General features: G+C 40.7%; 1 protein-coding gene across 3 annotated transcripts in view; it reads right to left on the minus strand.

Annotated features, from left to right (window-relative positions):
• Nucleotides 1-20,199, minus strand: part of RASGEF1A (RasGEF domain family member 1A) — an 87,316-nt gene that overhangs the window by 24,709 nt on the left and 42,408 nt on the right. The window contains exons 1-2 of one of the 3 annotated variants that reach the window (XM_074232976.1): nucleotides 11,447-14,005; nucleotides 8,681-8,863 (exon numbers count right to left, since the gene is read on the minus strand). In XM_074232976.1, the coding sequence (XP_074089077.1) occupies nucleotides 8,681-8,857 (177 nt within the window). In that variant the 5' untranslated portion in view covers nucleotides 8,858-8,863; nucleotides 11,447-14,005. The other 2 variants (XM_074232974.1, XM_074232975.1) reach the window with 2 other exon arrangements.

Here is a 20,199-nt window from a genome sequence, read left to right on the forward strand (position 1 = left end):
TGTGCCAGAAATTTTTTGGAATATATTTTTGCAACCTCAGGTCCAAGTTACTTGACTCTCATATCAATCCAAGTTTTCTCATGGCAAAGAACAATATAGTGCTTTAAGTAAAAACAAACAAACAAACGTGATACACTGTTCTTCTCCAGTTCCTAATCTGAAAGATAAAGACATTGAGGTACCAAGATGTAAAATGATTTGAGCAAGAGCATATTGCTAGGTGGTGGTAGACTTAGTAGAGAACTAAGGCATTTTGATTCCTGGTGCATGGTCCTTTGGAAGTCAAGTGCACTCTAACACTGCTAATTGACTTTACAACCACAATACTAGGTGAAATGAATTGACAGGGCAAGATAACAAATATAATAAACTTTATTAATGAGTCATATACTGATCAGAATCATAGTGGACCTCTATAACTTTTGTTATAATATATTCATGATTTTCAGGGCAATTTAATGTAAAAAAATGGCTGCAGACCACATTGTCTGACATGAGAGGTAGTCTGCCAGTTCTTCCCAGCAATGAATTTGAGTCCTTCTCTATGTCTGTCAATATTTCATGGTAACATACATTTGCAGATGTATTTATTTAACCAAAGGGGGCATCCATTCAAGTATTTTCAGAATAAAGTCACCTTAAGTACATAAATGTTGTTTTTGGAGAGTTTGTTAAGTCCAGTAAAAACACTTGTCTGTAGGAAATTTAATGGTTGGAGAGGTTAGAGAAAGCGTGCTATTCAATTTGTGAAAAACATTTGTCCCAAATGGAATACTTCAAATGTTTTTTTCCTGATAATCATAAAGTGAATATGTGTTATTTTAATAGAAGCAAAGTAAGCAGAAACATAAAAGTTGACACTTGAGTTGTTTGGATGCCCTTAAATAGTGTATCTGCCCAAAGGACCATGTCATTTAGAAAACACTTGCCAGTAGAAATGGAGCCAGTTACTCTAATTTATAATTTATAGTGAGAACTTCTGTTGCTTCCCCTTAGATCCAAAATAGCTTTTTAAAAAGCAAACAAGAAAATTTGCATGAAATCAGTTAGAACTAAGATGTATTTCATATTGAGCTTTGCTGTGAGCCACCTACCCATTAAAGCCAGAAAACCACATCATGATTGGAGCAAGCCTCCCACTCTCTGCATCTGACCCCTGCTGATGGGGGTTACTTAGCAACACTCGTTACTTGTGGGGTAGGTTGCAAATACCCCCCACCCCACACCAACCACCAGTCAAACTCTGCGGGGTGAGTGGCAAAATGAGTCATCATAAGCATCACTGATCCCAGGTTGGTGATGTTTTAAAAAATGAACTTGGGAACTTTTGATTTTATTCCCCCATGTTTCCATCTTGTGCACTATTCACTATTCTGCTTTTGCTAAAGAACTCTTTGATTTTACAAGTTAGGTGATCTACCTTTTTTAGTGACAGGTGTTGAAAATGTGACCTCTCCATTTTACTTCAAAGTGAACAAGGCACAATTGTGGTAATTCAATACTATTGGGATTATTAAGCATTTGTCTATAGAGAAATTCTTTTGTTTGTTTTTAAGGATAAACCTGAAAGAACTGAATAACTGTTGAATAACAGAGGAAAAGACTGGAGAAAGAGAATTCTATCACAGCCTGCCTAGCAGATTGCTAGGCAATCTGAGCAAGAATTAACACTGTGAAGGAAAGAGACTGGGAGGGATCAGAGCAAGACATTCAAGAATCACTCTGTGGGGGTGATGATCAATCTTAATGGACTTGCTCATTCCATCAATGCAACAATCAGGCACAATTTTGGGCTATCTGCGACGGAGAATATCATCTGTATCCAGAGAAAGAATTGTGGAGTTTGAGCAAAGACCAAAGACTATTACCTTTAATTAAAAAAATTATCTTATTATTTAATTTTGATATCTTATGCTTTATTTTTTTCCATGAGGATATGATTTCTTTCTTATCACATCCAACTTAGATCAGTGTATACCATGGAACCAATATAAAGATGAACAGTCTGCCTTCTATGGGGGTGGGGAGAGGGAAGCAAGATTAGGGGGAAAATTATAAAATTCAAAATAAATAACAAAAAAAAGAATCACTCTGGTGAAGTTGTTATATTCTCAAGGATCAGAACTGCATGTTTTGTATACATTACAGTTGAGAGGTAGAATAGAAACAATCCTGGTCTTGGAGGTAAGGAGATTTGAGTTCAGATCCTGGATCCCACATTTACTACCAATGACACCATAAGTGAATTACTTAATCTTTCTGGACCTCCATTTCCTTATCTGTAAAATGAGGATGGTATTGCCGATAGTAGCTGCCTCTCAAAGTTGTAGTGAAGAGCAGATCAAATAAGAAAATTACTTTATAAATCTTATATTCCTTTTGACAGGTCAGTTATTATATATGATTATTGTCACTGAAAAAATGGTTCTATAGTATCTATGAACTCGTTATGGTCTTTAAAATTTCCAATCGACTAAGAAAGTAGCTGTATTGGAAGCACAGGGATATATGGAGGCAATTTCTTTGGTCACTGAAGCATTGGCTATGTCTGTACAATTTGGAAATGAGGCCATGATTGGTCACAAGGAAAAGGTATATCTTCTGTGTTCTTTGGCTGAAAAGTAAAAGCTAAGTGAATGCGATCAGGAGGCAATGGTTTCTGGTATTGTGTTACCTTTGTCCTAAGCCTTCACAGCAGGATATGGCAACTAGGCGACCTAGTACATGGTGGATCGAATGCTAGGTTTGGAAGCAGAATCCCCTGAGTTCCAGTCCTCCTTTCTATAGCCCATAGCAATATGCTTCTGAATAAGTCACAACCTCTCAGCCTCAGTATCCTCACCCATAAAATCAGGATAATAATAACAGCTACTTCCCACAAATATCATAAGGACTGAATGAGATGATATAAGTAAGGCATTTCATAAATCTTAAAGCATTATATTAATTCAATTATTATTACTATTATTATTAATATAAGTACTCTGAACTAGTTTCTTTTCCTGGTCTTAGGCTTCACCCTAATAATTACTTAGAACTATCCCTTTAAGGTTTTCCTTTGACTCCATGAGAATTTAGCAAAGAAATCACCAAACTTTATTAGAGAAGGAAATAAAGAATTTTAGGGGTTAGAAGGGAGTTCTGTGATAGAATGAATTCAAAGAATGGCAGAAGTCACACTAGACCTGTTCATTCTGGGCCACCTCCTTCTGTCCCAAACTCAAGGAACATTTGTCCTTGGGTTGATGGGGGTATCATCATGGATTAACTTTTGGGGGCCTGAGTGTGGGGTAAGGAATGAAGCAGCAGAGGCCCTGGTTTCTGGAAATTCTCTGCTAGTCTAGTTCACATCTTGATTTTTCCAATTAAAAGATCTTTGTCCTTAGGAGGGCAAAAGGAAAGAACTTGTCCATTCTATTGAGGGTTCATGTTTGAATGATTCCAAGAAGAATGTGGAAGAGGAGGAGTATCTACCCACTGCATATCTGCAATACTATTCATCAGTCACTATGAACTATAACTGTCGGGGTGTCTAGGTGGTGCAGTGGATAAAGCACCAGCCCTGGAGTCAGGAGTACCTGAGTTCAAATCCAGTCTCAGACACTTAATAATTACCTAGCTGTGTGGCCTTGGGCAAGCTACTTAACCCAATTTGCCTTGCAAAAATAAAAACCTAAAAAAAGAGAAATATAACTGTCAATAGAGTGGGATTCGCTGATGGGCTCTCCTTTTTTGTGTGATTTTTTTGCTTTCTTCATGACTGCTATAAAAGCTAAAATCCCCCGGGATAGGATTTCGCCTAAATCCTCCTTTAACTTGGACTGACTCTTCTCTGCCCCTACCATCCCCATGCAGGAGTTCAGTACTTTAGGAAAATGCATCCAGTTCTGTAGTTACAAAATATTTTTCCATGACCTTGGATATACCCAGTTTCCTAGTTGGTGTCTGACGTCAGTTTGGTAAGCATATTTGAAATCCTCAGCTTAGTCATAGCTTCTGCCCCAGTGTTGACCTAATAGGGCTCAGGCCAAGAGCAAGAAGTCCTGGTTGCCAAGGAAATAATAGAGCAGAGTATTTTGGGTCATCCTTACTGGAGCTAGGTGATATTTAGAAAGATGTCAGTGTATGATTTACTAATGTAATTTGGCTTCTTCCTGCTCTCCTCTCCTTGATTAAAGAGGGTTTGAGAGAATTAAGAAACAAAGTTCTGTTCACTGAAAGGAGTTAAATGAAAGAGAAATTGTAGTTATTGCTTAACTCCTATTCCACAGGGACAGAGAAGTAATGGCCATAGTTATCACTCTCTAAAACCAATAGGTATTTGAGAGGGGTGGTATTGGGGAGAGCAGCAAGGAAGGGAGAGAAAGAGAATGAGAAAAAAGGGGAGGAAGGAGAGAGACAGAGTAAGAGAATGAGAGAGACAGACAGACAGACACAGACAGAGAGACAGAAACAGAGAGAGAGAGAGAGAGAGAGAGAGAGAGAGAGAGAGAGAGAGAGAGAGAGAGAGAGAGAGAAGTGTGGAAGAGCCTATACAAATACTCAGCATTAAGAACTGATCAACCCAACACAAAAGGACTTATTGCTTCCTGAGTGAAAAGGCAGGCAAATACCTCTGATGTCTACATGGGTTGCTAAGAGACATCATCAATTAAGAGAAGGGGGAAGGGATGGGGAAATAAAGCCCAGGACTAAAGAGGGAGCTATTACTTTATATACCAAGAATGTACCAATGTTGTTTGGAGATGAAAAGGGAGGGGAGTGGAGACAGAAAGTTTTGCTTTTGCTCCCTCTGTTCAGTCTCTGTTGTATGGGATCTGTCTGCCATGCGTCTGATATGATGGTGGCAGGGAGCAGGACATTCCATTCCTACACTTCAGTACACAGGATTCCATGTACAGAACAAGTCTCCCAATTTAGACAGGATCTCATATGCTATGCCTATTGCCCATCTGCTTAGACCAACTTCCCTGAGCTCCGATCTGCCAACACATCCATCTACTACTACCGCCACAGCAGTCCCTTGCCTTTCCCTTTGGTTCTAGGATTTCCTCAAAGAGGTTAGCTTTCTCTCAGCCATCTAAGGATCGGAGATGCAGCTTATCTAGTTTTGCTTCTATTGTTCATGAGTGATATTTACTCTTTGGGTTATTTCTCTCCCCCCCGCCCCGAATCACCTTTAAACAAGAAGTGGATTCAGGAAGGGGAAAAGATGGCATGTAAATCAGAGCGCTGATTTTAGCAAATGTTTCTATAAAATAGTTGGGCTAAAGCAAATTTGTCAAAGATTTTGCTTATCTATAGGCTCTTAATTCTTAGAACCAGAGATAATTAACAGGAGGTGATAATGTGCTTCACCCTCACCATCCCTGGAAAATTATTGGATTCCTCGGGGATCAAATACCATTCCAGTGCTCAATGAGTTTGGTTAGTGACATGAACAGTGAGTGAAGGACATGATCTTTCTTCTGCATTGCTCCAATACATATTTCCTGGCATGACAGAAGAGAGGAAAGGGAGCTGGAACTGGAGGAAAGAGAGACTTGGACTACCTTTTCTAGTGCTGAATTGGGTGACCAGGATAAGTCCAGTGACCTCAACTCTAGGTCGCTTTCCCTCTGCCTGCCTCAGTTTCCTTGCCTCTAGAATGTGATCTGGTTTAAGTACCTATTAGTTCTGGGGGAACATGAAGACCAAAATATCTCTAATCTGAAGGAATTCACAACTGGGGATGGGTAGGCATGTATATACAAAAATATGTACAAAGTAAATAAAAAGTAATTCAACTGTGCTCATAGTTTTCTAAATATTAGCTCACTTAATCCTCACCACAATCCTAGCAGGTGGGTGCTTTATTATCCTTATTGTACATTTAAGGAAACTGAGGTATACAGACATTAGGTGACTTGCTCAAGGTCACACAACTTTGAGTTTTTGAATTTCATACTCAATATTCTACTGAATGTACCACCTAGCTGACTTTAGTAGGGGAAGAACACTAGCGATTTCCTAGTTATAACATCTAGCTCCTGTAGATATCACCTGAGCTGAATTGCAAAGGAAGAGAGGATTTCTACAAGGTGGAGATGAGATGGGACTGCCTTCCAGGCCCTCAGGTTCAGTTTCTGCAAAGCATGGGGATGTAAGCAGGTATGTTGTGAATACAGAATGGCAATGAAGTCAGTTTAGCAGAAATCTAAAGTAAAGGAGTAGAGTACAATCAACCTAAAGGAGGTAAGCGGAAGCCAGACTGCATGTGGTTTCAAAAACCAAATAAAAGTTTTTATTCTAGAGACCAGTGACTAGCCTGGTGTTTCTTAAGCTAGGAAGTGGTGTGGCCAGACTTATTTTTAAAGTCAGATTTTATTAATGGAGAGGTTGTGCAGTATAGAAGAGAGAGAGCTGACCTCAGAGTTCTGGGTTCAAGTCCTGTGTTTGATAGAGACTGACCATATGACCCTGGGCAAGTCACTTCGTTTTTTTTTTAAACATTTGGATTTGCAATGGATAGAGTTCTGGGTCTTGATTCAGGAAAACATGAGTTCAAAGCCTGCCTCAGACACTCACTAGATGTGTGACTATATATACATATATATGTACATGTGTAACAGTTTCTGCCTTACAGCCTTACATCTTTATTTGTCTTTGGACATGTAAATGCTTTTCTTCTTCAACAACTTAGTCTGATTTCTGAGGGAAGGGACAAAGTCTCTATGGTGGTTTTTTTTTTTTTGTTTGTTTGTTTGTTTTGCTTCATTGGAGGACTTACGATATAGTAAGAGATGGAGAAAAGTTTGATTAGAGGAAAAAACCTGCCTCTGTAGCAGTCATTTAATAATGGGCTTAAAACTGGTATCAAGAGATTCAAAGTATAGGAAATCTAAGGGGAAGCAAGAGCTATAATGGCAACCAGGGGAATCATAATGGAGGTTTGAGGAACAGGGGCAGTGGAGAAGGCTCAATCAAATTCTCTTAATATATTTGATACTTCTTTTTCCCCTTTAAGGCTGGCACTGATCCTTCTAAATCTTTCTTTAAGGAAGCTCAACAGAGAGTTACAAGTGGTAGAATCATCATTGTTAAAGTGGTTCTGTCACATTTCTAATTTAAAAGATAAGGACCAGAATGGATACTGATGATTTGAAAAATGTATTTCCATCAGGGGTAACTTGGAAACTTGAAGACCTTAGGAATCTGGAAGGACCATTTGGTGTCACCAGGATTTCTTTATTGTGACTGGAAGAATAGACATAAGCATAAGCAGGTACCAGAGAGAGAGAGAGAGAGAGAGAGAGAGAGAGAGAGAGAGAGAGAGAGAGAGAGAGAGAGAGAGGTTGTATTGGTTTTTCATTTCAATTTTTATCAATTCCAAACAAGCCACTAACCTCAGTCAAAATAAAAATAATAAAGGGATGGAAGTTGGGTTCAGATTTGTATAAAAGAGGGAGGAGGGAATTTTAGTACTGAAGGAAGGGGACATAATCTGGTCGTGTGGTTGCAGAACACCCTCACTAGACTGGTTAGAACTTTTTAATCTCAGCCGTCTCATTCGTTAAATTCAGTAAACAATTCTGAGTTCTTCCTATGTATTGGTCAATGTGCTATGCTCTGGATCTGTGATTTCATTGGTAGAGGGAAGGCTGAAATGGGGTAACCCCCTTCAGCCAATGAACTTCAATATCTTTTCTGCTACTAAGAATATTAGAGAGTTCCCTGAAACATTGAGGGTTCAAGTGACTTGCCAAGGATCATCTAGCCAATTTATTTTACAGGTGGGATTTGGACCCAGGTTTTTTGGCTCCAAGGTTAGATCTCTATCTACCAACAGTGTAAAGATTATCAGACTGCCTTCTATGGAGGGGAAGGGGAAGGGAAGGGAGGGTGGGGGGGAAACATGTAAAATTCAAAACCTTGCCAAAAATGATAGGTAGAAACTACTATTGAATATAATTGGGAAAAAATAAAATAATTATATTTAAAAAGAAGATATCTATCCAGCATGCCATGTGGCTTCTTGGGAAACAGACTTGTGCATAAATAGCATTAAGCATATACACAGGAAAGAGGAAGGTGAATGATGACAATTGTGGGATGATGGCAATAAAGAAAGCCTCCTTTAGGGTTTGGCATCTAAGCTCTTAGACCAAACAGAATGTTATGGCCAAGATGAGTGTGCTAATTTTGTTTGATCTCCTTTGACATCACTCTAGAATTCCAGGTCAGAAAGTTTTTTTTTTTTTCCTTCCATGGATTTCCTCTGAAGTCAAGGAGCAGCTGATTTGGGGCTGAAGGAGGTTTTATGGAAAATGAACTTGTTTCTGCCTCTCAGTGGGCTGACTGAAGCAAGCTTCCAGATGGAACCAAAATTATAATGTAAATGGAGCTGAGTCCTCCCCTGGGTAAGAACCAGTTTCAATTTCATTTCAACTCAGTGCTTGCCAAAGCCAAGCTTATCTTAAAGTTTTGACTCATAGCAGGTTCTGGTAGTACCCACATTGGTCCCAAGGAGCTGTCCAGGCCCTATCTGTCTGTGTTTTAGGAATAAACAAGTGGTTAAATAATAGCAGCTCCAGCTGATCACAAGGAAGGATTCAAACTGAGTTTTGTTAATATGACTGACATGGCACAAACATATAGACCAAACCACCACCCCCAATCCCCAGTTCGGTCATCTACTTACGTCTGGATAATAATCCACGGTGGGGACCAGGTGCTCAATCAAGGCTTCGAGGGATCCGGAGATAAGATTCCCATCCTGGAAAACGAGGTCTCCATCACTCCGTTCACCCATGTCTGGCTGCACCTGTCCACTGCAACTAGACCCAAGCATACTGGAGAAGATTGGTGTCTGGGGCATAGTTTCCTGGGGGGGGGGGGGGAAGAGACCATAAGTCATCTCAAAGACTCTCTTTATATGATCTTCCTCCTCCTCAGGTTGGCTGGCTGTGGGCATTGTACAGAAGTTACATATTTGAGTGATCTCAGAAGGGCTAGGGGAGGGAAGAAAATATCCATCTACCACCCACCTAAAAGATGCCTTTGTGACTGAATTGAAATGCCAGTTCCTGGGTGACTGCTAGACTCGACTCTCCTTATTTCTCATATTAAACAAGTGGCAATTTCTTACCTCCCTACGATTGTTTTAAAACTAAAAAACTCCCCAGTCTGGGACTTTAGCTCCTCGGAAATTCACAGATTGATCGTACAAGCAGCGCTGTGGGAGAGATCCCTGGCCTCTGCTATTTATTGTACAAGTGATAAACTGCCATCCTTTGAGCATAAGACCAGATGTAGAGAGAATGTGCCCCTATCTGTCATGCCTGGGGGGGAGGAGTGATCTCCAAGGGGAGGGGTAGGTCAAGTTCATATGTGTGGTTTGTTTCTCTCTGGAAAAGAAAAACAGAGGAAAGCATTCTTGGGTAGTATTTTCTTGGAAACCAACTGCTATTATGAGGACCCGCTGTCCTCATACCCTGCTTGTCTTCAGCCGAGACAGGCCCATTTTCAGGCAGAGTTCATACTCATGGACAACACAGGGCCAGAGGTCAAGGTGAACCATCCTATAATCTCAAAGTTGAAAGGAACCTCTGAGGTCATTCAGTTCAAGAAGAATCCCCATTACATAATTTCTGACAAATGATCATTTGGCTTTTACTAGACACCCCTACTGAGAAAGTGGCAGCTGATTCTACCTTTTGTCATTAAGAAATTAAATTCTTTACATTAAATTGAATTTTTTCCCTCCAGCTTTAAAGAAACACAGAGATGAAAAGATGGTAGGCTTAAAGTCCCATAATAGGCTAGATGAGAATGGGAATCCCACTGTGGATTATTATCCAGTATGTGAACATAAATATAGCATTTTAAATATGGTGTTTATAGAATTGACAATAGACCTGTTCACTACCACACTGCCTCCTTGGTTCCCTTTTCTAGTGTATGAAGATGTGCACCATCCTCATTGTACCCTCACTTTTCCTCAAAGGAAAAGGTTGGAGGCTCTTTTTTCCAATTGAAAGTGGCAACCAGTCTGGCCAAGTTGAGATGTTTACAGCCCCATGGTGAGCTGTCATTCCAGCTTTGCTTACTTGCCCTTGTGGGCTCTTCTCCAGCTAAGACTCGGGTTTATGTGAAGAGCAAAAACTGAAAGTAAAATGTGCTATAAATTTCACTGCCACCACCAACTACGCTGGGATCTCTACAATATAGTTGGCTCCATTTGCCTTCAAAGCCCCTGCTTCTCCTTTCCCCCTCCCCTCTAGGCTAGGATGTTTTCTTGGGTAAGGTTCACTGTCAAAGAGTTTCTGGATATTGTTAGATTAGATGAAAGGACCCAACTTGTAATGTGTCAGAATAACTCATTACATATTTGAAGAGCCCACAGTTTTGTCTCTTCCTTTCAGTTGCTCTAAGAGAATCAGAACTTCTACTTTATCCCAAGTGATTTGTTTTGTGAAAGGACTTAGGTAACGCAGTGAGTAGATAGCTGACCCTGGAATCAGGGGATCTGAGTTCAAATCAGGACCTGGACACTTGACACATACTGGTTGTGTGACCCTGGACAAGTCACTTATCTTTAATTGCCTCACAAAAAAAGAAGAAATAAAAATGGAGTTTAGTACTTGAAATCATATTGTTAAACCACATAAAGAGAAACCAAAGTGTTATTTCCTAAAAATCCTAAACATAAAATGCATAGTAAGGATAGAGCACTGGAAATTGGGAGAACTGAGTACCTTCTCTAGGATCTTAATGAGTCCAGGTCATATTATTTTTCCATCAGCCTTTGGAGGGAGACTAAAATTATTTCTCCCAGGATCTTGGAACAATAGTCAGTCAACAAGCATTTATTAAATATTTACTATATCTGGCTAAGGACCAAGCTCAAGACAAAGACAAATATGGGGGAGCCGGGTGGTTCAGTGGATAGAGCACCAAACTTGGAGTCAGGAGGACCTGAATTCAAATCCCAATTTCAGACACTTGATACTAGCTGTGAGACTGAACAAGTCACTTAATCCCTATTGCCTTACCAAACAAAAAGAGACAAAGATATCAAGACAACATCTGAACAACCCTTTGCCCTTACCAAAAGGCAACTTTAAAGGTCCATTCTAAACAAACTGTGTCCTCACTTTTGGCCCCAGAGATGGCCTCACAGAAGTGAAAGAGAAATGGGAATTTCTAGGTTTCATTTATCTCTGGCTTGGAGGGGCCTTGGCTTCTTTTTAAAATATCCCAAATGTGGTCTTCCTCCTTAAAGTACATTTTCCACTGTGGTTTCAATCATTCTTAAAAAAGTTTGAAATTCACCATTTGAAAACATAATCACCATAATGGCTCTTTACTCAAAATTTTACAAAATTTTGACTGGAGGGTTTTTTGTTTTGTTTTTAGAAACAACTAAGGATGGATAGATCTGAGTAATGTAAGGTCTGAAAGTTACCTTCTGAGTCCACTATAGAAACTGTAGAAAGTTGAAAATACTCTTTTTCCTCTGTGACTTTCTGACCAGTTTATCAACATTAGCCCAGTAATGTTCTGCTCAAGACAACTTAGATCTAAGGAGCATACTTATAGGTATCAGAAGTTTATGTTGAGGCCATGAAATACAATCAAAGGATTCTCTCATCCATTCCTCTAAACACCTGCTTTAACAACTGCATGGGAGTTGAAGGTGGAGAAAGAAGAACAAATGTTTTCAGATATGCTGGCATCTTAGACCTCCCCAAAGCAAAGAACTGGATTTACATAGGCATGAGTGTAGGTGAGTCTAAGAAGTTGTTCCAGCCATTTCTTTCAATGCAGAACAGTCAAGATCTACCATTTCTACCTCCAGAGAACTTCTATCTCAACCTAGCTTTACATAAAAGTCCAGTGTGACCAATTGGACTTTAATAATAAAATAAAAATGCATAGAATGTGGCAAAGGCAGCATAATGACATGGAATGTGAGGAGGAAATATAAAGAAAGAATAAAATACTTCCTTGTTGCTTTAACCTAGGTGTGTCTGTCTCCAGGACCCATGAGGACACGTGTGGCATTAGGTTCTCTATGGAAGGACAGGAGATCTAGACACACACAGTCTTTGACTTCTTTTAGGTAATTGTACAGTAATTAGGATTTGCACAATCATCAATCCTATCTACCACCACATTTTGGACTAACTCAAGGGTTCCCAATTAATCCAGACAGGAAATGAATGAGTACTAATGGTGAAGTCAAGGATAATGAAGTCCAGTCTAAGGTTACCCAGGTATTATTGGGTAATAACTCAGCTTCCTGGAAATTTTAAGCTGAATACCCCATGCTATTAAATATCCTAGGCTGTTTGCTCAGGTTGGAATTTGGAAGGAGGAGCAATAAGGTAGAGGGTGGGGAGGGAAGGAGAATTGACCACCAGGATCTCTTGATCTGGTGAGGGGGATGGGGTTGGGGGGACCCCCATTCAATTAAGCCCTTGGGGCTTATTGAACATGGGACTTCTTAGGGGAAAAAGCAAAACACTAATAACACTGTCAACATATTAATGTGACTCTAGTGACTGTATTCTTGGAAGCAAACAAACAAAAAGTCTTCTTTCCCAGTCCAGAGAATACTGCATCTGTTACTATAAACGGTGCTTTCTAGGGCATACACTGCCTGCTTCATCACTCCTGTCCCCTTTCTTATTTAACTCCTTGGTCACTGGCAGGTTTTCCCTACTCAAAACCACCCACTTCTTGGATTCCTTCTTGGAAGTAGGCAAGCAAACAATCTGTTTTGGCTCAGTTACCATTTACTGTGTATACTTTCATTTGTTCCAGCCCCAAGTAAAGAGACATGGAAATGAATACACTTGAATATAGCCAGATCTGTCCAAGATCTGATGCTTAATCCTTTTTTTATGCCATATCCTCCTTAAGTTTATCTATGATCCTTAGCCAAGGAACCCTAAGAATACTATTCTTAACACATAAAATGAAATACACAGGATCACAAAGGAAAGCAACTACATTGAAATATGATTAGCAAGATATTAAAACTAAAACAACTCAAGGACCTAAGAACTCCTTAGACTCCTTAGTTTCCTTATGTTCCAAAGACAGTGAAGGGAGCAGGATTCTCTCTCCCTACTAACTTCATATTCACCCTAATCCTGCTCCAACCAGCTACCCTGGCTGATTTCCTGAGCTCTCTGCAACCAAATAGGTCACTGTGATCAGAAAATAAAAGTTCTATTCCATTGTGACACCCTTCTTCAACTGATAGAAAGAGGGACTTAGAACCAAATTGTCTTACCTATAACCATGGGTCATTCGCTGAACTTCTGAGGGTCAGAGTATCGTATTAGAATTTGGTCTCTGAACTACCTTCCAGCTTAGTTCTAAATAATCCTATGATTCTCTGAACAGCCAGCGTGTACAGATGAGAAAACTGAGGGTCAGAGTATCAAACCAGAATTTTGTCACAGAAGTATCTTCCAGCTCTAATTGTAAAATCCTATGATTCTCTAAACAGCCAGGGTAGAGGTGAGAAAACTGAGGGTCACGGTACCATACTAGAATGTGTTTGGTCAATGAAGTATCTTTCCAGCTCTAATTCTAAAAAATCCTATGATTCTCCAAACAGCCAGGGTACAAATGAGAAAACTCATGGCCAGAGAATTATAGTAGCATTTGATCTCTGAAACACCTTCCAGCTCTGTTCTAAAAACCTAGGGTTCTCTAATCATTGCCAACATGTTCAAATCCCAAGGAAGCAGGTGTGCCTTGGAGCCAGGGTCTCTTCTGGGCAAATTCTCTCCCTTACTGCCTCGCTATCTCTCAGAAAGAAAAAAAACCACATCAGGGGAGATCTAACCAGGCTTCTCCTCCATCCTCAGTAGCTTGGCGAATTTTAGAAAGATCAGAGGCACCTCCAGCTGCCCCCCATCCTTTTGTTTCCCTTGGGAGGCTTCCACATCTGGGGAAAGCCCCCTCCCCTTAGTTTTGCTAGCCAGACTCATTGCCCAAGAGGAGAAAGGAAAACTTACCCTCATTGTCTTCTGCAGTATGTACATAAAAGCCTGTGATCAGACAGCAAAGAAAACTCCGAGTGCTCCCCAAGGGCCCGAGAGGGAGCTTTAGGTTGTCAGCACTGGTTTTTCCCAGCTGCGACTGGCCAGAATCATCCCTGCTGCCCAGCCTAGCCGGGCTCCTCGCCCTCGGTGCTGGTGCTGGTTCTCCTGCCTCTCAGCCTGCCTGCCTCCTCTGCTTCCCGCCAGCTTGCCTCTGAAGCGCCCTGGGCTCTCTGGGCTAGAGAACAGAGAGCCCCGAGCTGGCGTCACACCCTCCCCAGGCCTGTGATTGGCTGAGGGGAGGGCTGCCTGATTCAAAAGCAGCCCCAGCAGAGCTCCGGGGGCTGCAGACACTTGCCTCCGCTTGGTGGGGATGCTGCTGATCCTGCAGTGAGACGGATGCCGGGGGAAGTAAGCTGGGGGAGCCCGGAGGTTTTTTTTTTTTTTCCTCTCTCTCCCCTTTTTGGCAACCGGAACCTGTGCATCAAGTTAGGCAACTCCCATGAACCTCCCCCCCCCCCCCTCCCGTGGCAGCCTGGAAGAATAAAGGGCATTTCCACATTCCTTATATGGCTCAAGAACAATCATAAGGAAGCATTTGAGAAAAAAAAAGAGAGACCTTTCTCTGCTTTGATCTGGGCTGAGTAGGGTAAGAAAAAACCCAGGGTTTTTAATCCTGGCCTAAGATGAATTCCCTACAACTTTCCCCGGGCACCTCTAGCCTATAAATGCGCATCGACCAAAGTCCTAGGGAAATTTCCAATCCGCCTCTTGTTTCCTTCAGATCTTGTGGTCCAGTTAGCATTTCAGACTGGATGGGGAGCCCAGTCAGCACCGCCAACACTGGCCAATTCCTTCTCCAAAGCCAGCTAGATGGCGCAGTGCAATAGAACCTGAGTTCGAATATGGCATCAGACACTTGACTCTTACTAGCTGTACGACCTTGGGCAAGTCACTTAACCCTGACTGCCTCCCATCCAGGGCCATCTCCTGTGGTCCTGATTCATATCTGGCCACTGGACCAGATGATTCTGGAGGAGAAAGTGAGGCTGATGACTTAGCACACACACACACACACACACACACACACACACACACACCACTTCACTCAAATCCAATTCAGGTGCTTGTCATGGCGTCACCTCCCTGATGTCATGGTCTTCTTGGAAAATGAAGGACAAATATTATCATTATTATTATTATTATTATTATTATTATTATTATTATTATTATTATTAATTCCTCCATAGCAGGCTCTCTGTATAAAGGAGGGAGAGTTCTCAATCTTTCTTCCTGTGTTTCCTCACATTGACAGTGTGCTCTAGTAAGAATACTCACCCTTCCTTCTGCCAGAATCACAAAGTGTCATCCTTCTCTGAACTAAGTCCAAAAGCACCCACAGCTTGGCTCGGGTCCCACCTCCTCCCCCAGTACATTTCTGCTTTTCTCTGGATAGTCCATCTGGCTGGCCTTACCTCTCTTTCAGCTGTTTCTAGTCCGGGGAAAATAAAGGATAGAGAAAACTTCTTATTTTAATTTATTGTATTTTATTTATTTTATTTTTTTTAGAGCAAAGGGCCTATGGAGGGGGTGGGGGCAAGAGAGAACCCTACACACGGAACCCTGTGAGATTCTGCTCCCTTGCCCTCCAGGTGGTTGGCTGCACAGCCTTTACTATGTAACCTGACCCTGATGCAACTTCAGGAGAGACATCAAAGCCATTGGTTGTCTTCAGGATCATTCATTCTATAGCTAGACTCTAGGAGCAAGTGTGCCCGGTTCTTTGGACTGAGTGTGTACATAGCATCTTCCCTTTAGCCAAACTTCTGATCCATTCCCTCTCCACCCACACCTCTAAGTAATATTGTGTTTTTACTCTCATTATCTCATCCCCAGGCCTTTTGGAGCCTGCTGTAACCTCCCCCTCTCCTGACTCAGTAACCACAACCACTAGATCTTTCATTTACTTCAATTTAACAAACATTTAATAAGCACCTGCCCAGAGTATGCAAGGTGAAAGAGAGCCTGTGCAGTGGCTAGAAAGCTGGTTTGGGAGTCAAGAATGTCTGGGAGCGAGGAACACTTCTGGCAGAGATTATCTCCGTAAACCTGGGCATGGCACTGAAGTTTCCAGTGTCTCAGCAACTGTCAATGTTTAAGTAGCACGAATGCTGCTGATCTCCTCTGGGAGAGGGGGGGATCCCTCACAGGGAATTTCCTTATTGTGTTGAATCATTTCAATCTTGACTGACTTTTTGTGATTCCATCTTGGCAAAGCTACTGGAGTGGCTTGCTATTTCCTTCTCCAGCTCCTGACACAGATGAAGAACTGAGGCAAAAAGGTCAAGTGACTCATTCAGGATCACACAGTGTCTAAGGCAGGATTTGAATTCATGAGGATGATTCTTCCTGCTTCTAAGCTCAGGGCTCCATCCATTTTGCTCCCAAGAATTTCCTGCACCATTGAAATCTCAAATCTAGATTGACACAAATCATGGAAGGCATCATGGTTCTTCTTAAGCTAGGGACAGAAAAAGGAAATATTATTTCCTTCTTGGAACCTGCGCTTTGCATGAAGGGCTATGACTACAGGTATTTTTTTTTTTTAGGTTTTTGCAAGGCAAATGGGGTTAAGGGGCTTTCACAAGGCAAATGGGGTTAAGTGGCTTTCCCAAGGCCACACAGCTAGGTCATTATTAAGTGTCTGAAGCTAGATTTGAACTCAGGTACTGACTCCAGGACTGGTGCTCTAATAACTGCACCACTTAGCTGCCCGGACCAGAGGTATTCTTGAGGAAGTGGGGGCCAACTCAAGAAAGCTGATCATTCAATTTCCAGTTTGAAGATTTCCATGTTGAAAAGCCCCCAAAAGCTACAGATCAAGTTTTGATTTGTTTTTTATTTGGTTGTCTAATATGGAAGAGATAGAGAAAATGAAATGCAGATTAAACTTATTTGGAGAGCAAACTGTTAAACATTTGCAGCATACTCCTAGCTATAGAATATGCATATATATATATATATATATATATATATAAAATGTAGGATATATACATATTTACACATAAATGTATATGCATATATACATATATATACATAGAGAGATAAAATGAAGTAAACTATAATAAGGAAAGGCAATAAAAATTTAGTGAAGGCAAAAACACATTTGAGCTAGGTACAAGGGAAGGGGGATCAGGGAAATCTTCTGGCACCTGAGCTCAGTTTTGAAAGGGAGTAGATGGGGGATAGTAATAGAGATAGTAATGTATGAGAAGCTAGGATGAGATCAGGGAAAAGGAATGTAGATTTAGAGATGGAAGAGAACTAAGAGGCCATTGAAATACATCTAGAATTTTACAAACAAGGAAACTGAGGCACGGAGCAGGTAAATGACTTTCCAAAGATATAACATTAAGTGCTAAAGTCAATATGACTTTTATAAAGTCCTCTTTCCAATTTCAGTATTCTATCCATTTTACCATCCAGTTTGGCTCATATGCAGAATGTATGAAATCAAATCAGAAGAATAGTAATAATAGGGCTAGAGCTAGAAGAGAGGTCAGAGGCAATCAAGTTCAATGCCTTCGTTTTAGAGATAAAGAAAATGACACCCATGTATTAATCATCAGAGGTGGGGTTTGAACAGACAGATAGTCTGGCTCCAGTCAGCAATTTCCCACCTTGTGCTCCCGCCAGGTATGTGGAAGGAGCCTTAGACCTTTAGCACCAGGTCTCCAGAGCATACTATTTCCCATATCATAGAATTTAGAGTTAGACGCCATCTAATCAACCACTTTTTATCTAAAAGAGAATAGGGACCCAGAGAAGTTAGCCTGGACCAAGATTGCTCCAGTCATTTAGGTAAAAACCCATCCATTCTTGTGCAAGTTGTGGGACTTTTGTCAATGTTCTCCAAAAAGTCTTCACAAGGGGTCCACTCCAACCTCCCTAACACTGGAAGGGGACTTTGACTGTCCACATTGTTCTATGCTCTCTCCAAACGATCAGGCAATAGTTTCTAAGTTTTCCATTTCCTTGATGATGTCTTCTAATCCTATTTTTTGAAGCGTCTTGGGGGAATATGTGTTATATTCTGCTCAGACCTTTAATGTCTTAGGTTTCCTTTGCCCTCTCTGTGATAATTATTTTAACAATATTTTAAATCTTTCCATCTGGTTATATTCTCACACAGGTGGCACACCTAGGAAATAGCACAGACTTGAATATGTAACTGCTGACTGACAGTTAACAGGGACAAAGGGCACATAGCCAAAGAACTGGCAAGGCATTGTTTCAAGTCGGTTAGTATGCTTTATTTGCTCAGAACTAATGACCTCCCTCTCTTCTGTCCTCCTAACCAGTGATAATTGAGTTTCTGCTTCAACTTTCTCTTTGAGTATGGCTAAGTAGCTTTTGTTTGTAAAAGGGCTTGGCAGGAACGTGCTAATTGCCCATCAAAGGTAGCTGAACAAAGGAGTGATATAGAAATGGCAGAAAGCCTTCTCTCAATATATGAAGTTTCACTCAGAGTCCCTCCCAAAATGAATGCCACTATTAACAGGAATGGCAAATAAGGCATGTTGGCCCTGAATTAGCTACAGGAGCTACTAGCAGGAATGGCAGAGGATGGGCAATACCGGTATGTCTGTAGTCCAAAAGAAATTTTATAGTGATCCCATGAATGTGTGTTATATTTATATTTCTGCCAGAGGGAAGAAAGAACTACGAAAGAACAAAGAACAAGTCGGGCTTCTTTACAGCCAAGAAGGTGAGAGGGCAAAAAGCATGCCCAGCCAATCTCCTGGCTATTAGGGAGAAGGACACGTTCCTTTAAAAGAATAGAAGTTCTTGCAAGAGGCAACAAGGAAGAAAAAGAATCTGAAGAGTAATCCTAATGCAAATAAGATCATAGCTTTAAAAATGGAAACAGTCCTGAATATCTTTCATTCTATCCCTCTTCTACCCTGATTTCACCCTTATTTACAGATTAGAAACCTGTTACTTAGAGATTTTTCAGTAACTTCTCCCAAGAGAACATAGAGAATAAAGTGAAGAATCTCTTAATCTAATGTTAATTCCACTGTTCCATGACACTTATGGTAGAAAGAGGAAGAAATGTGACTCAGTGAAGAAAGGAAAGAAGAAAAAGGTACATAATAGCTATAAGGCTCTCTCTCCTGTGCCACCCATTCAACAGAATGATAGTATGGATTCAGAAGTTGTTCCAAAGAGACAGTTTATCTAGTCTGATCAAAGGAAGATGAGACAAGAACTCGTGACTCGAAGAACTGATTCTGATGAGGGGTACACAAATTTGTCAACCTGTCACAGTTACTAGAGACTACTGTGCTTTTTCTTGTATGCATATCTTCTAGGCTGTGACAAGAGAGTCCTCTGAGGCTTTTCAAAACTGGCACCACTACCACTTGGGATGGTTCATGAGGGAACAAATAATACTGTCAGAAAGAACTTAGAAAGCCTTTATAGGTGCCCTTGGCCTTCTAGGACAAGAAACTAGGCAATAAGAGGTTCAGATGCTATTCGATTTTTATCAAAGTTACAATCTTCTCAGAAAAGAATGGCAGATATAAGGAAGAAATAAGAAGACTGGGGAGGAGGAGGGGGCTATCCATAGCTGTGGGACATTTCATATGAGTTTAGATGTTTTGGGTGTGAGTATTGATTTGTTTTACTGATTTGTCTTCTTTCTTTTTTATTTTCTTAATTGTTAAATATTATTTGTTATATATCATATGTTACTATAAATACTATATGTATGTGTGTGCATATATATACATATATATTCATATTCTCTGGGAGATAAGGAGCAGAGGGATACAAAGGAGAATTCTAGGGAATATTAAAACAGAAATAACAAAAATCCATTCAAAGAAAAAAAAGAAATGGCAAATTAAAAAGAAAAAAATTTTTGATAGTGGCTGGGTTCCTCTGTCATTGATTAAATAGTAGTCCCTGACTCTTTTTTTTAAGGCTGGAGAATGTCTTTTGAAAGTGCAAGCAGGAGCAGCTAGGCGATGCATAGAGCACCAACTCTGGAGTCAAGAGGACCTGAGTTCAAATCCAGAATTAGACGCTTAATGCTTACTTAGCTGTATGACCTTGGGCAAGTCATTTAACCCCATTGCCTTATAACCCCCCC

This window comes from Macrotis lagotis, chromosome 4, assembly GCF_037893015.1.
Source record: "Macrotis lagotis isolate mMagLag1 chromosome 4, bilby.v1.9.chrom.fasta, whole genome shotgun sequence".
Classification (NCBI taxonomy): Eukaryota; Metazoa; Chordata; class Mammalia; order Peramelemorphia; family Peramelidae; genus Macrotis; species Macrotis lagotis.